Source organism: Helicoverpa armigera, chromosome 29 (assembly GCF_030705265.1).
Source record: "Helicoverpa armigera isolate CAAS_96S chromosome 29, ASM3070526v1, whole genome shotgun sequence".
Taxonomy (NCBI): Eukaryota; Metazoa; Arthropoda; class Insecta; order Lepidoptera; family Noctuidae; genus Helicoverpa; species Helicoverpa armigera.
The window spans coordinates 2401174-2415028 of record NC_087148.1 but is presented as its reverse complement, the minus strand read 5'-3'; the positions used below and the strand labels follow the sequence as shown (position 1 = coordinate 2415028).

The window sequence follows — 13855 nt, the reverse complement described above, 5'->3', positions numbered from 1 at the left end:
TGCTTTACCGCGGAGGCGTACAAAAATCAAAACAAATTAAAAAAACTTAAATTGAGAAAATCATTAGAAAGCACAAAATCAAACTTATATATACTTAGATATAAACTATTTCAAGAAAAAAGCTATATAAAATTTGTAATAAAAATGAACAATAAACAAATCAGTCTTAAAAAATATAAAATTTAAATTATTATACCTACGTTAGAGTCGCTGTGCCAGTTTTCGTTGTAATTATATAACTCAAGAACGGTCTCACCTATCCAAACCAAATGCTTAGGCTTTGTTCGGACTATTTAGTAGACGGTTTATGCGAAGTTTTCACAAAATCGGTCAAACGGTTCTTCATTTATCACATTTTTATATTTTTTTTCCTCTATTTCTTCACATATATTTCTACTTTTCAAATCTTCCCGTACAGTGTATTTATAACCATTTCATCAAAATCGGAATGAGGTTCTGCGTAAACTGGGTTTTCTACTCTCTTCTCTTTGGTTAAATTTTCATAATTAGTGTCTTTTTGCATGCTAACGTTAGTGTTATTTTGTTTGTTTGTAAACCCTCTAGTGTTGCTATCATTTCGAAAAGGGTTCAAATCGTTTTTAATTCTAACTTCAGCTTGTCTTGGCTTGTTTTCTTGGAAGCTAACTACTTTATTTTTTCGAGGCACATTACTATATGTACGACTTATTGAACTCTTACTGTTGTTAGGTAAATCTTGATTCACATAAATATTCTCGTTTGTTAGTTTAAACGGCTTGCCGACATTTTGGTAGCTTCCATCATTCAAGTTGCCAATTTCTTGTCTTTTCACACTTGTACCTGCTGTGGGGTTGCCAGCCTTATAAGTGGCATTTCTACCATCAATTTTGGTTTTAAAATAATCATCTATTTCAGTGTAGTGGTGTTCACTGGGCGGGTTACTTTCTCTTTTATTAAATTTATCGACAATGGTGGCGTAGCTGTGAGTTTCTTGGGAAGGTCCTGCACCCAATGTGGTGCAATAGGCATACTCGTTTTCCCATTGTTTAGGGAATGCTGGGATGGGACTCTCGTTCTGACTTTGGTCTTCGTATGCATTCTGTAATTGAATTGTTAATATTAGTTTTGTTTTAACGGTTGAATTCCATGAAGGCAATGTGCATTGTACGCTTTCGTGAAAAAAAAAAACATTTACATACAATAAAGAAAATTGCCAATATAAATACCCAAAAAAATGCTTGATACCATTTTTGGGTGACCCATAAAAATTTACATACATTTTATAACTAACTAGCTTGTTGGTTTAGCAGTCGCATAGCTCGACTGCTTCTGATCTCTCTCCGGTGGTGTCGGATTACCGTCCCATCGCGCTATGAGAGTAAAGGAATAGAGAATAGAGAGTGCACCTGTGTCCAAGCAAATGCTCGTGTACTAATACGTCCTTTGCAGCTGGCTAATCTCCTTAAATGAGAACAGCACCTGCGGCCGAAATCGGCCTTGGATGTTATTAATCATGGAAGATATGAACTTACTTTATTGAAAATCTTTGGCAGTCATTACGGGTAGTCAGAAGCCAGTATAACTCTGACACCAGGCTATCCAGGAGGTATTGGGTTGCCTTGTAAAACACTGGTACTCAGCCGCATCCGGTTAGACTGTAAGCCGACCCCAACATAGTTGGGAAAAGGCTCGGAAGATGATGATATGAACTTACTTCAATAAGTCTGGCATGCTTCTTCCTCTTGATCCAAAACATGGAGAAGATGGTAGCTACTGCACTCAAAATGATCACGGCTACCGCGATGATGATAATCAGGTACTTCTCACTGCCTCTTTCCTGACCTTGAATTAAATACAACATTTTATAATTTTTCTTAAATATTTTCATTTATTTTTTCGTTTGCGTGGAATTCAACGAACATATATGCGCAAAATACATAGATACCTGTGAACGGTTGCAATTTCGCGGCCATTTTAGAAATGTTCGCACGCAATGTGTTACTGTTTGCTACAGCGAGTATACCAGAATATACATTTGTGTGTGTCACAGTGCACAGTTTTTGAAAGCTTAACAAACCAACTTTGGCATCCTACTTATAAGCGGAAGCTAGTTTATAATATTCTTTATTTAAGTATTTACTGTAAATAATGTTTACTTTCTAAGTATGTATATATATCTTGGACACCAATGACTGTGTTTCGGAGGGCACGTTAAACTGTAGGTCCCGGCTGTCATTTAACATCCTTGGAAGCCAGTAAATCTGACACCAGTCTTACCAAGGGATACTGGGTTTGCCTGGGTAACTGGGTTGAGGAGGTCAGATAGGCTATCGCTCCTTGTAAAGCACTGGTACTTAGCTGCATGAGGTTAGACTGGAAGCCGACCCCAACATAGTTGGGATAAGGCCAGGGAGATGATGAATATTCTAGTCTCTCTAGAGCACTAGCTACTAACCTGCAAGCTCATCAATAGATATTTCTGACTCTATTTCTGGTTTCAAATGCAGCACCACCACAGCTGTTTCCTTTTGTCGTTCGTTCTGATAAGTACAGCGTATGTGCGTCTGGTTGTGCCTTTCGTCCAGCACCTTCACATAACTTGTATTGGTCGCCAATACCGTTGAGAGCATCATTTTTGCAGTGGATGTCAGGGTTTCATCTAAAAGTATTAATTATGTACTGAACAGAACCAAAATCTCAAGGCTTTCAGCAACCGACGCTTTTATTGAATTTAATTGAAATATGTTGTTTATTAAATAAACTTAATATTTATTCTTCTTGCACGATAAAACTATTGTCTTGAAAGAATACTAGAGACAAAATTGTTTTTTTTTTGCGTCTCTTCATTAATTCCTAGTTAACTATAGAATGTCAGAAGGATGAAATTTAACTTGCGTCAATGGAAATTGAAGCTACAGAATCGACAAAAATCGGTGAAGAGTATCGGATTATTTCATACAGTCGCACCGCCTGGATAACCTTCTATTTTTACATTAAAAAACTTCCTTGAGATACATACATACCTTCAAATTTCCACAGGAATCTATGGTCACTATTACTCACTAAACTTTTGGTGACACACGTTAAATTAAGAGTTTCGTTCACCGAGAATTGATACGCAATGGTCCATTTAGAATCATTTGTATATTGGTACATAATGTTATTTCTTGGCAGCCCTATTATACGAACACCTGAAAATATTGAAATGAAAAGACAGTTAAGAGAGTACTGCAGACTAAACAGTCGGCCGAAAGTTGTCAATTTTTTTGATCTTGATTCCAGTAAGTCGTGGTGGCCTAGTGGGTAAAGTACCAACCTCTTATGTATGAGTTCGATTTCGGGCTGCGGGTTGTTCGAAAGAGATACCGCCCTAGCACATAAAAAGGCCTATGACGGAACACGACGGTTTTTAGTCAGTAAGAGTCTGACACTCCTTCACCGCTGCTAACCCACAGCAGGAGGGGTCATTTGATGGTTTTTGACGTCGTTAAAAAAAAAAGGTCAGGCAAGTCCCAATGCAACTTTTATAAGTGTGTATGTACTTTCTAAGTATATCTTAGACACCAATGACTGATAAAAAGGTGAAGGAAAACGTTTCGAGGAACCTGGACTATAAAGTCTAAAATCACCAACCCATATTGAGTTTGCGGTGACAGCAAGCTTACACTTCGCGGCCGGCGCGCGGACTGCGAGCTTGCACCTTGCGGACAACGCGTAGTTAGCGCGCTGGCAGCTAGCCGTAGTCTAAATTCGACGCGACGCCGTGCTGCAGCTGTGCTATTGCGGTGCCGGTATAATGTGCAATGAACTTAACTCTGCAGTGTCGGGAGGCTTTTAAACGATTAAAAAACTTACCCAATTCAGGCAATGCAGACTTAAAATTGAGTCTGGCAGGACGATTTTGGACATGTGTATTAACAATTTTACAAATTAAGGATTGGTTAATATTACTCTTGACTGTTTCAGAAGGAAGCGTTATTTCTGATTGGCCCTCAAAATCTGAAACAAAAGGTATAAGTATTTTTTTTAATGCAGGTTCCGAAACTATTGATTTGAAAAAATATTTGACAAAAGTCAATGTCAAAGCTTTTTAATCTGGTGCCCGATTCTCCTAAGTTAATAATGTCAAAATGGAGTAGAAATCGAATCGCAATATGATCGCAATAGCAGTTTTAACCATATCGGGTATTCTGCTACCAATAAAAAACCAATCGTATTCGATTGACATTTGATTGGTGTGCGATTGGTCTGCTATTTTGGTGATTTTGGTCCATATGGTAGTTTGCTGTACTTACAATCATTTTGCAATCGTAAATCATTTGCAGAAAAAATGATTCATTATTGAATGACAGAAAAGGATAAAAACGTTTATTTCAAAGAAAAAATAGCGGAATGCCACATACGCTTCAATCGTAATCGAGTCGGAATCGGATCTCAGTCGAATCGAGTCGAACGTGAATCGTATGACGCTTAAGTAAAATTAGGAGAATCGGGGCCCTGGTTTCACGGGCCTTGGGAGCGAGTGCGGGGCTGCTGTGCAGACCATGTCCCACCTCATCGCATGTCCAATGTCCCCTGAAACTTGCTTGCGGGAGGACCTTATGAGCGCATCCGGCCGTGCTCTCGCTGTGGCATATTGGGCTGACAAAGTGTAGTCTCCCATATAAGACATGTCGTCGACACGAAAGATGAAGAAGAATCTGTGCTCACAGTAGTTCTCTCTTCCCGAGTAACATTGGCAATATTGTAGGTACAGGCAGTAGAGTGGTAGTTCCCACAGAACGCGGGTGAAGCCGCTTGAAAACGGTCAGTGTGTAAGATCGAATGAACCATTCCTTTCATATAAATACAGAACATATTGCTACTTGCAATACAACTACAGATATTTAGCGACCAATCCTGACCAAGCGCTTAAGTGTAACTGTCCGACTTACGACATTTAGAGCACTTTTTTCTTATGTCGCACTGGGTAACATAAAACATTCAAGAGGTATAAACATACTAGCTTTTGCCCGCGACTTCGTTCGCGTGGAATAGTGACTTCCGGCAGATTTTTGGTTTAACCAACATATGGCGCTATTTATCCGGATTATATTTTGTAATAAAACCTTTCCTATGTCCTTTCTCAAGTTCCAAACTATGTCTGTACCAAATTTCACACAAATCGGTTCAGTAGTTTAGGCGTGAAGAAAAGACAGACAGAGTTACTTTCACATTTATAATATTAGTTAGGACTAGCTTCTGCCAGCGGTTTCACCCGTATCCAGTGGGAACTACTTCCCGTACCGGGATAAAAAGTAGAATATAGCCTTCCTCGATAAATGGGCTATCTAACACTGAAAGAAATTTTCAAATCGGACCAGTAGTTCCTGAGATTAGCGCGCTCAAACAAACAAAAAACTCTTCAGCTTTTGTATAGGATATCTTTTTTAGAAACATCTTAAATACTTACACACGTAATTTTTATTTTCAAAATAGACTCGTATATTCCCATCAAATTGTCTATTTTTCTTACAGGTTACATTCAATTGTTCTCCGTCTATGTACTTGTAGGGTACATAATCATCGTAGGATGTTACGAGTTGCTCGCGGCGTAAAAATTGTCGTTCTCCATTGACGTATAATGTAAGGGGGTGTTTATCTGCAAAAGTAGATAAAAAAATATGTTAAATGAATATGTTACGGGTAATGCTAGAAGGTGGAGTAAACCTAGGTTTGCCCGGGTTGACTTAGTATTACCCAAGCTTCTTGGGTAAAGTCCGAATAATAAGTAAAATAAATTTATATTCGGGGTTTACCCATGTTCACCTATGTCTACCCAACTCTGACTGGGTAATGTTAAAATTTGTGTACTTAATTAGTGAAATGAAAATCCAAGGTCATTTTAAACATTTATGATTTAAAAAACATACAAAGGCGATCGTAATTGCTTGAAGAGCATAAACTTAATAGCTTTAATATAAAAAAAAAAACTAATAACGGTCGTTATTGTTCAAATTTAAATTATTTATTTGAGCAAGATAAACTGCTGTGACATTTAGAATTTCTCAATTTTCCTGCAGGTTTGCATGAACACTTCTTTGTACCACATTTTGTTTTGCAATTACACCTTTTATAACCCTGGCCTCCTGAAAGCGACTGTTCATTTGCAACCTCTCGTAAGCTTTTTTTCTGGTGATATATTTTCAATATCAATCAGTTTATCATGACACACAGAAAAATGATTCCTTGAGAACATTTCCTCAATAGTACGACCTAGAATTAAACCACGGGCTCGAAAATTACGCAACACCTAACATTACCCAGACAGAGTTGGGTAGACCTAGGTGCATAGACCTAGAGCATGGGTAAACCCCGAATTATTATTTATTTTACTTATTATTCGGACTTTACCCAAGAAGCTTGGGTAATACTAAGTCGACCTGGGGAAACCTAGGTTTACTCCACCTTCTAGCATTACCCGTAACAAATACACGAAACGCACAACTGAATGAAAAATACAGTATTTTTTTTAGAAATCGGTTCGTAAAATAGTTTTCTCATTTAGTTTTAAAGTATAGTTATCGGCACGAATCTTGAGCTCTGACTTTCTCCTGCGCAGAAGTAATTTATTGGGTCCCTTTTGTGGTATGAAGTGAGGCGCGGGGGCGGGCTAAAGCGGTGATTGGCCCGCAGTGCATCGCGTCATAGCCGTCACTCGGGATTGGTTCTTTGCTAATAAATCACTTCTGCGCAGATATTGGTCAGAGCTCAAGATTCGTGCCGATATCTATAGTTATTTCGAAATTTCACGATCTATCTTCTGCTCCTCTTTTATCCATTATAGTATAGTAGTGCACCAGCCAATTACGTTCCTCCGCCACCCAAAGGTAGACTGGTGGAAAACGCTAAAGGCGTTAAGTCCTTTGTATACGATTATGCAAAATATTTATGAAATAACTAAATGAAAGACCTATGTTCAGCAGTGGACGTCCTATGGCTGAGATGATGATGATGATGATATAACGTCTTCTACTATCTTCCTAACTAATGGTGAGATTCAATCTAAATCATTTGCATAAAATTAATCCACTGCCAGCATAATGTTCGAGCACAAAGGTTGCAGTTTCGCGAACATTTTAGAAATGTTCGCACGCAATGTGTTACTGTTTGCTAGAGCGAGTACACCAGAAGATACATTTGTGTGCGTCACAGTGCCCCACACTGGTGGAATCTGACCTGCATGTAGTCAAAAATACTTTTTTTCATACTCACATGGATCTAAATCCTGTTTTATAAAATGGAAATATGTTCTGTAACGATATTCTCTTTTAGGATCGAAAGCTGTACAAATACAGTCCAAATAATAATTGTTGTGTTCCAAATTCAGTAGCGAACGAAATGTTTCACTTCTTGTTCGTGATGACATAGTTTTAAAGATTAATCTGCCTGAAATATAAACAGTTTTTGTTTAATAATAATACATTATTCAAAGTCAAAATCATTTTATATATGTAAATTCTTCTCAATATTGTTAAAATCCTTATTTAATAATGGCGTCCAAGGCCGATTTCAACCACGGCGGCTGTTCTCATAAGGAGATCAGCCAGCTGCGCAGGACATATTATAGTGCACAAGCATTTGCGCAAACACAGGTGCACTCTCTATTCCTTCATATTCATAGCTCGGTGGGCCAGGAATGAGACACGACCGGACAGAGATCAGGCGCAGGACCGACATTTACGTGCTTCCGATGCACGGGTGCAACTTCCAGACTACGGGCTGCTTTGTGAAAGTTTCTAATACCCACAAAGCGATATTGGCCCGACCCGGAAAACGAACCCGAGACCTCGTGCACAGTCGCGCTTGCGATCATTAGACCAACTAGGTAGACACTTAATATATTTTACCTTACTTAACATTATAATTGCGAAAGTAACTGCCAATTTGTTACGCCAAATCTACTGAACCGATTTAAATGAAAATTCGTACACAGATAATCTAGAGCCTAAGAAAGAACATAGGCTACTTTTTGTTCCTTTACGGGAAGTCGTTTTTGCCAGTAAGTCTGACACCAGTCTAACCAAAGGGTATTGGGTTGCCCGGGTAACTGGGTTGAGGAGGTCAGACAGGGCAGTCGCTTCTTGTAAAGCACTGGTACTCAGCTACATCCGGTTAGACTGGAAGCCGACCCCAACATAGTTGGGAAAAAGGCTCGGAGGATGATGCCAGAAGTCGTTTCTGCGCGAATGAGGTTAGAACTTTGGTACCTTGTGCATCGTAATATTCTAACCGGAGCTCGTCTTGTGTCTGATCATAATTTATTTGTTGGCACTTGTAATCAATATTTTCTCCATCTTCGTATTTGTAGTGAGCTTCCGCGTCGTGATCAGCTGTCTCCTTTGTCGGGACGATAGTTAAAGAAGCATCATTTACTATCAACACGACCTCTTCTGAAAAATACAAATTTTATTATCCTAATCACTACATAGTATAAAACAAAGTCGCTTTTTCTGTCACTATGTCCCTTCGTACACTTAAATCTTCAAAACTACGAAACCGATTTTCATGCGGATTTTTTCGAGAGTGATTAAAGAGGAAGGTATACATTAAATAGTGGGGAAATACTGTTATCCCGTGCGAAGGGGGAGCGAGTCGCTAGTATACCTACATATAATTTTCTCTCTATAAGTCACCGTATTAAAAAATCTGCGGGATTGATATCTGATAGCCGGTTTCTGAATTCTGAGCACCCTTATCTAGTCTTTTAATTCAGTGAACTACCTGAATTCAATAATTGAATGTATGTGAATTTTCGACATCAGATGAATTTTATTTTTTAGACTGGATCCGTCTCTATTTTTAAGGAAAAAATCATAGATAAACCATTGATGAGAATGCTCGGAAAATATCTAGGAGTCGTTAGAGCAGTGTTAAAGACCTGCCGTACGGGTGGTATACAAATAAATAATAAGTAATAAAAAAAATCTTGATATTATGAAGCCTGGTTACACGTTAACCTAATTATTAACTGTAAAAATATAACAGTGAGTCAAGTATTTCACGTTAAGTATTAATACGCCATTTGTGGTTGAGGAAAAACGATCACTATTGAACTTTACTTAGTTTTCCTTCATAAAAGTGTGGGTTTTCAGTCCATCCATCCTTGAATCCATGGATAGGCTTATAACTCTAAAATTAACTTCTACGCCGCAATCAGTACGTCATCTCTTTATTAGGGTTCCGTACACAAAGGATAAAATGGGACCCTATTGTTTTCGTTCCTCTGTCAGTCCGTCCGTCTGTAACCAGGCTGTATCTCATGAACCGTGATAGTTAGAGAGTTGAAATTTTCACAGATGATGTATTTCTGTTGCCGCTATAACAACAAATACGAAAAAAGAAAACTAGAATAAAATAAATATTTTGGGGGGCTCCCATACAACAAACGTGATTTTTTTTGCTCATTTTTGCTCTGGTTGCGAACCCTTCGTGCACGAGTCCGACTCGCACTTTGCCGATTTTTATTTAAGTATTTTATTTTGCTCTTCAACAATAAGTATCTACACTATTACAAACGTACTATAATACCCTTTTTTTGGTGAGAAATAACAAATGAATTGACACCTCCCGTTGATGCAGCGTGAGGGAGTGTCAGACTCTTCCTGACTATTTAGAACCCACCATTATGTACAGGGCCGTGGTAATTCTTTCGAACAATCCCGCAGATTAGTTAGGTACCATTTATCTTTAAACTGTACGTCGATTCTATAAAATTCAGACAACAACTCTCATTTCACTTCGCTATTCACTCTCACTTCGCATTCGGTTCAAAACGTTCTAAAAGTCATCTCATACTTTATCCGTCAAAATCTCGAGTTTAATTTAGTTCAACTGCAAACACGCTCGAAAGAGTAGCGCTAGTGTAGTAACTCACGGCGGATTCAGATGCGAAGTATTGAGTGAAGTCTTATAGAATCACACTGCTGATATGAAAGTGCCCCAAAACCTATCTCTGAAATCTATTTATTAAAAATCCATGCTGAAATGACGCGACCCACTACTGCATCTAGCGTTCATATTACCTACTAGCTGTTTTCCCGCGGTTTCACCCTTGTCCCTTGGTACTACTGCTCAAACCCCGATAAACTATAGCCTATGTTACTCGAGAAGAGTGTAGCTAGCTTTCTAATAGTGAAAAAAAAATTAAAATCGGTTGAGCGGTTTCGGAACCTTTAGGGTAGGAACATGTTTCCTCTTTATTAGTAAAGATTCTATAAATGCGGTGAAGTGGTGCGGCAATAGGGCACGTCATTTCGCGTAGACGACTGTATGTATCTGCTAGTTTGATTTGCAAACTTAGGCGATTAACACACGGCACCGCGCACCGCCGCGGTAGGCGGTGAAGCGGATCTCATGTCGCATTGACCTGTATTAAATCCGTCGATGCCTCACACACGTACACCGCCTGACCGCGCGTTCGAGCGGTGCTCTTACCGCCACCACCAAACCACGCGGCCGGCCGCGCGGTGGGGCGGTGCATGACACACTTGCTTGAATAACACACGGGGCGCCGCACTTTTGCCAGTGTCTGTGAACAAACTGGTCAAATCCACGTTAAATCCAACCGCGCGGACAGGCGCGTAAACCCCCTTACCGCTACAAAATCCGCTTTTCCGCCACCGCCCTCCGCGGCGGCGCGCGGTGCCGTGTGATAATCGCCTTTGATATTCTTCTTCGATGAGAACAACTTACTTGCCATCGTAACATTTATGTGAAAAATCAAGTCAATTGCAGTAAATGTCTTGTTCTTATAAGCCGTCGCTGGTGGACCATGATACTCCTGCAAGATGGAGCATTTCCATTTCGTGCTCATGTCATTTATAACCTTCACCTAGAAAATAGAACAATTTTATTCATCATCTTCATTTTCCGAGCCTTTTCCCAAATATGTTGGGGTCGGCTTCCAGTCTAACCGGATGTAGCTGTGTACCAGTGCTTTGCAAGGAGCGACTGCCCTATCCGCTGCTCTGTCTAAAAATATATAAATTTTTTTATGATGGTTTATACCAGTTTCGTTCAAAAAGTTGTGTAGGTGGACTTCCAGTTGTTCACGGGAGACCCGGAGGGGCCCACGTTGGCAAAATACCAGTATTCTGTTACAGCCTTTTATCATCCCACTGCTGGGCGGCGGCCTCCTCTCACACGGAGAAGGATTGAGCACTAATCACCACGCTTGCTCAATGCGGGTTACATCCACCAATATAGGAATGGACAAAACATAAACTGTTCCCTGGACCCCCAGGGAACTACAAGACAAGTAAACTACCTCGGAAAGTTCTGCCGCTGTCACTGTATCATATTACAATGGAACTGAGGGTGACTGGTAATTAGTGACCGATGTCATTGAATATCCTTGGCAGTCGTTACGGGTAGTCAGAAGCCAGTAAGTCTGACACCAGTCTTACCAAGGCGTCTTGGGTTGCCCGGGTGTATTTTACGCTCATTTTATTATGTTAATCGACTCGCCAACGCACCACCACACAGGTCGACAGTCTGACAACGACTGACTCCCCACCGCTCGGTCCGGTATTTATAACCGAGTGACGTATGCGCACGAGGCGTCATAATAATGACATAACCTATACAATGATGCACATGTACCTGCATACACTACACCGGGTAACTGGGTTGAAGAGGTCAGATAGGCACTTGCTTCTTGTAAAGCACTGGTACTCAGCTGCATCCGGTTAGACTGGAAGCCGACCCCAACATAGTTGGGATAAGGCTCGGGAGATGGTGATGGCTTGAACACGCGATAATACTCATGATTACAAACAATTTCGTAAAGAAACTTTTTTGTTCTCCTTTGTCGTTTTTAAAAGTGGTCTGTAGTAATTTTACTTACCACAATATAATTATTTGTAGGTTTTCTAAATTCAGTTGATAGCGTAAATGGGTGTGTATTATTTGGATTCCAATAGAAATTTCTGCACCTGAAAATATAAATCGTAAAGATTTGAAGCGGTTTCACTCATGCCGGCTATTTGCTCTATCCTATGATCACTACATAGTATAGAACAGTCGCTTTATCCCTATATCCTATGCTTAAATCTTTTAAACTACGCAACGGATTTTGATGCGGTTTTTTTAAATAAGTAGAGTGATTAAAGAGGAAAGTTCAAAATTTCATATTATATGTATATTAACATCCTCCTCTGTCCGTCCGTCCGTCGGGCGAGAGGAGCGAAAACAATAGGGTCCCGTTTTACCCTTTGGGTACGGAACCCTAAAAAAAGACAGGAAAGAAAAAGTAAAAAACCAATAAATTACTCACTCTTTCAAGACAATTACGTTATCTTCAAATATGATTTTAAGTGGTTTTTCTTTCATCACTCTGAATGCTTCGTTTGGTCTTTTATAAGTGACATGAATATCTTGAGTTTCTGTAAATGAGAGAGTCATTTAGTTCTAGTTTCCTGACCGTGGTTTTTTCTTCATAACTTCATCTATATGTAATTGATTCACCCGTGCATCGTGAGCACGTAAATGTCGGTCCTGCGCCTGATCTCTCTCCGGTCGTGTCGGACTGCCGTCCCATCGGGCTATGAGAGTAAAGGAATAGTGAGTGCACTTGTGTCTGCTCAAATTACTCGTGCACTATAACATGTCCTGCGCAGCTGGCTGATCTCCTTATATGAGAATAGCCGCCGTGGCCGAAATCGGCCGTGGACGCCATTACTATATGTAAGTCAAGTCGTGGTGGCCTAGTCGGTAAAGATCCATCCTCTCAAGTAAGAGTGTGGGTTCGATTAGAACTAAGGCGACTTTTCTAAAGTTTGTATGTACTTTCTAAGTATATCTTGGACACCAATGACTGTGTTTTAGAGGGCACGATAAACTGTAGATCCCGGCTGTCATGATGACTGAACATCTTTGGTAGTCGCTGTATCCAATAGTTGGGAAAAATCTAAGCAGAATAAAAGTAAATTCACTTACCAGATTCACTGAAACCATCACAGTTAATTATTAAGAACATAAAATATAATATTAAATTAAACATTGTCACTGCTTAAACCACAAGCTTGTTACATTGAAAATCCGTCACAACAAAATAATTATTAACAATAATGGAGTATTCCTGAAATGCGGTCACCATGATTTTTGCTTTTTTACAGCCAGTTTCTTCATCAAAAGTTAAAGCCAAAGTAAAAGTCAAAGTAATGTCTAAAGTAAAAGTAACGGTCAAATTCAATTTTTCTATTAGTTTTGCTGTCACTTTAGTTGAAAAAACGAATTTGACCGTTACTTTTACTTTAGACATTCCTTTAACTTTTACTTGTGATGAAGAAACTGGCCGTTAGTCCTTGTCAAGTATGAGTATGTTTCTAAGTATATCTTAGACACCAATGACTGTGTTTCGGATGGCACGTTAAACTGTAGGTCCCGGCTGTCATTGAACATCCTTGGCAGTCGTTACAGGTAGTCAGAAGCCATTAAGTCTTACACCAGTCTAACCAAGGGGTATTGGGTTGCCTGGGTAACTGGGTTGAGGGGGTCAGATTGGACAGTCGCTCCTCGTAAAGCACTGGTACTCATGTTGCGTCGATTCCAAATGAAATTGCGAACGGGACAGGAAGAAGTCACAGCGCAGCGATTATTGTAAAGTGAATCAAAATCATTCTTTTGTATCGTTAGTCTGTAGATTGCATGGAGGAAAGAAAGATGAGCGGAGAAGCCCTAAGGCAAGTAGGACAGGCGCCTTCTTGTAGGTCATGTAAAGTACAGTAGCCGCGATCAGTTAATAAAACTAACGAGGCATTCGGGTTTCTTGTCAAATCAAAAAGAATCTGTCAAAGATTAGTCTTTATTGCTTGGTGATTTGGTTTATTTTTTA

The 13855-nt window shown here is 39.6% G+C and overlaps 2 protein-coding genes across 2 annotated transcripts in view; one reads left to right on the top strand and one right to left on the bottom strand.

Annotated features, from left to right (window-relative positions):
• Positions 1 to 396: 396 nt before the first annotated feature.
• Positions 397 to 13097, bottom strand: LOC135119067 (uncharacterized). The gene is made up of 12 exons (XM_064042547.1): positions 12958 to 13097; positions 12296 to 12404; positions 11867 to 11954; positions 10714 to 10852; positions 8229 to 8411; positions 7234 to 7407; positions 5432 to 5620; positions 3835 to 3978; positions 3003 to 3170; positions 2435 to 2638; positions 1694 to 1821; positions 397 to 1078 (listed from the first exon to the last, which is right to left on the bottom strand). Exons 1-12 carry the CDS (start codon positions 13019 to 13021, stop codon positions 401 to 403), a joined length of 2268 nt encoding a protein of 755 aa, XP_063898617.1. The 5' UTR covers positions 13022 to 13097; the 3' UTR covers positions 397 to 400.
• LOC110377742 (neurofibromin) overlaps positions 12560 to 13855 on the top strand; it is a 150788-nt gene continuing 149492 nt past the window's right edge. Inside the window, exon 1 of the mRNA XM_064042548.1 lies at positions 12560 to 12574. The gene's annotated coding sequence lies outside the window, so the exon portion shown is untranslated. The remainder of the gene's footprint in view (positions 12575 to 13855) is intronic.

What these genes read in the sequence shown, in the direction of transcription:
- LOC135119067 (XM_064042547.1), bottom strand. Translation starts at nt 13,021, where the DNA reads ATGTTTAATTTAATATTATATTTTATGTTCTTAATAATTAACTGTGAT. An exon ending in GTCTGCATTGCCTGAATTGG is followed by an intron (nt 3,171 to 3,834) that starts GTAAGTTTTTTA and finishes CAATATTTTCAG; the next exon opens with GTGTTCGTATAATAGGGCTG. An exon ending in AGCATGCCAGACTTATTGAA is followed by an intron (nt 1,079 to 1,693) that starts GTAAGTTCATAT and finishes ATTCAATTACAG; the next exon opens with AATGCATACGAAGACCAAAG.